General features: G+C 37.6%; 1 protein-coding gene across 1 annotated transcript in view; it reads right to left on the bottom strand.

Annotated features, from left to right (window-relative positions):
* The window catches only part of LOC107600742 (abhydrolase domain-containing protein 2-A), a 46,767-nt gene that overhangs the window by 1,294 nt on the left and 42,782 nt on the right, over positions 1-2,691 (bottom strand). The window contains exon 11 of the mRNA XM_016292698.1: positions 110-119. Coding sequence (XP_016148184.1) covers positions 110-119 — 10 coding nt within the window. The remainder of the gene's footprint in view (positions 1-109; positions 120-2,691) is intronic.

Below are 2,691 nucleotides of genomic sequence, written 5' to 3'. Positions count from 1 at the left end.
ACTTGTTGGGTCTTTCCCAAAAAGACTCATGGCTGTATTCGATCAAAAGGGTGCTTCTACTAAATACTGAGCAAAGGGTCTGAATACTTAGGACCATGTGATATTTCAGTTTTTCTTTTTTAATAAATCTGCAAAAATGTCAACAATTCTGTGTTTTTCTGTCAATATGGGGTGCTGTGTGTACATTAATGAGGAAAAAAAATTTACTTAAATGATTTTAGCAAATGCCTGCAATATAACAAAGAGTGAAAAATGTAAGGGGGTCTGAATACTTTCCGTACCCACTGTATATTATTATAATAAGAAACGTGCATGATTGCATAATGCTTACTGGCTCACTTGAACGAGAACTGACAGTATTGTTCTGCATTTTTGTTCTGTTTTCATGTTTTATTTAGATATTTGGTCTATTATTATCTGGATTTCTTACTCTTCTCCAGTGTTGGGGGTAACTCATTACAAGTAACGCGAGTTACGTAATCAGATTACTTTTTTCAAGTAACTAGTAAAGTAACGCATTACTTTTTTAATTTACAAGAGAATATACGAGTTACTTTTTCATAAAAGTAATGCCAGTTACCTTGTTTTCCCATTTATTGACTGACAGCTCTCCTGTCCCCATATTGGGAGAAATCAGAAGTGCAGAGGCGTTGTGTGCGCTGTGTGAACATGATGTTACTGTAGTTCTAGACTAAATGTGAATGTGCATTAATTCATCCCACTCACAAAAAACAGATTTAGTATTCATCAAAATGAATTAAAACAGTGAAATGCAAACTCAGAATATGACACAAACCTGCAATAATTCAATGTTAAATAACACAAATGTATCTAATCCCATTCTATTAACCAATGTCTTTGCTGCTGACCTTTGATGATCCAGTTCAACCATGCTAATAAGCAAAAATGACTTTAGATAAACTAACAATTGTGCTTTGTTTTTTTATTGCCGACACTCTTCTTCTGCGTTCTACTGTACAGACATGAATTTACTTTTGCTTCAGCCTGAGGTTTATTCATTACACTTTTTGGTGTGAAAGGGCTTTTACATTTGCTATAAATAGAACTTCTTATATAAAAAATAATCAAGCCCTGCTTATATTTAAAAAGTAATGCGAAAGTAACCCAAAAGTAATATAACGCATTACTTTCCATAAAAAGTAACTAAGTAACGTGCCTCGTTACTTTTTTAAGGAGTAACGCAATATTGTAATGCATTACTTTTAAAAGTAACTTTCCCCAACACTGCTCTTCTCATGAGAGCTGCTGCTTTTCTTTCTGTAAATGAAATTTCCAATTCATTAGACAAGGGTTATTATTGTTGACTAAAACTAACATTGAAATATAAAATGGCTGCATCATGTCAGTCCAATCCCTGTGCAGTGGCCCTAAAAAGTGACACTTACATTTTTTTGAATGAACTGCATTAAGTGTGGCGTACGTCATGTCAAATACTTTTGGAGCCACTGTATCTTTGAAAAGAATCACAGAATAAAACGGCAACAAAGTCCAGCACTAATGAGTGAATGCTCTGTAGTGAGGAGCTGCTCTGCAGACAATGAGGGGTCGCTCATTTGTGTCTGTGCAGCAGGGTTTGTGACAGACTCGTACAAGACTGCTCATTATCGGCTTTTTGCTCACATGCCTGAATGGATGGCATCTTTGCAGACCTGTCGCCTGTCCTACATTCACCCCGCCACCAAGAAAGCCCCATTCACACCGAAGCTTCGGCTGAATCGTTTGCATGCATTGTAATTATGAATGAAACGAGGGCAAGCAGGACCGCAATTTTGCAAATGGCATCTAAATCGTTGATTACCGTTTACTTTTTTATAATGCATTTTTAGTTGCATGACCAAAACCTTAATTACAAAAAGTGCTTGCTGTAGGCTATAACAGAGGGTTTAAAGAGGGAACCACATCAAGGATTATAAAGTGTAAAACCCAATGCAGTACAAAATGCGTTTAGTGTCATTGTGAAACTCAAGCACAGGATTAGTCTTTCAGATCACAATCCGTCTGTGTGATTGATTTGGGGCATTCTGTCGATTTGTGCTACCCTGTCAGATTTTGCTACCTCCCATTAAAACAAATTATGGTTTATTACACCTACCCTTACAATAATGCAAATGCAGTAATTATGTGTTATTCGCGGTTGTGGCTGGAAGGTATACCGCTACGGCTAAATTCATTTTTTCTACCTATTAGATTGTGTTTTATTAACTTCTACACCTACTCCAACCCTAAACCTACCCATTGTGCGCATGCGCAGTAAGCCCTGGTAGGACAATCTGATGGGTAGGATAAAACATAGACATATAAATACCTAGACGCCTCATTGGCCGCTGGATCGTACGTCAACGTCGCCGCCATCTTGGTGCGGGCATCTTTTCCATCATTCTCATAAGTGGACTCGAGAAAATGCCTCAGTCGTGTGCTGCTTGGGGCTGTACAAACCGCCGCACAATTGAAAATAGGTCTCGGGGAATTACTTTTCACAGGTAAGACTGAAAAGTTGTTGACTGACACTGATCTGGTTGTATTTGGTCATTAAAACATTGTTGACACAACTTGACAGTAATTGACCGTCGGAGTCAGACTATTAATAGCTAGCGACATCGCTATTTAGCTGCTAGTCTAGGAAACCAGAAATGTTACATTCTTTCTTATATAGTTTTAGCGTATGGTAAA

This window comes from Sinocyclocheilus grahami, unplaced genomic scaffold, assembly GCF_001515645.1.
Source record: "Sinocyclocheilus grahami isolate Dianchi unplaced genomic scaffold, SAMN03320097.WGS_v1.1 scaffold290.1, whole genome shotgun sequence".
Classification (NCBI taxonomy): Eukaryota; Metazoa; Chordata; class Actinopteri; order Cypriniformes; family Cyprinidae; genus Sinocyclocheilus; species Sinocyclocheilus grahami.
This window is presented reverse-complemented; position numbering and strand designations above follow the sequence as displayed.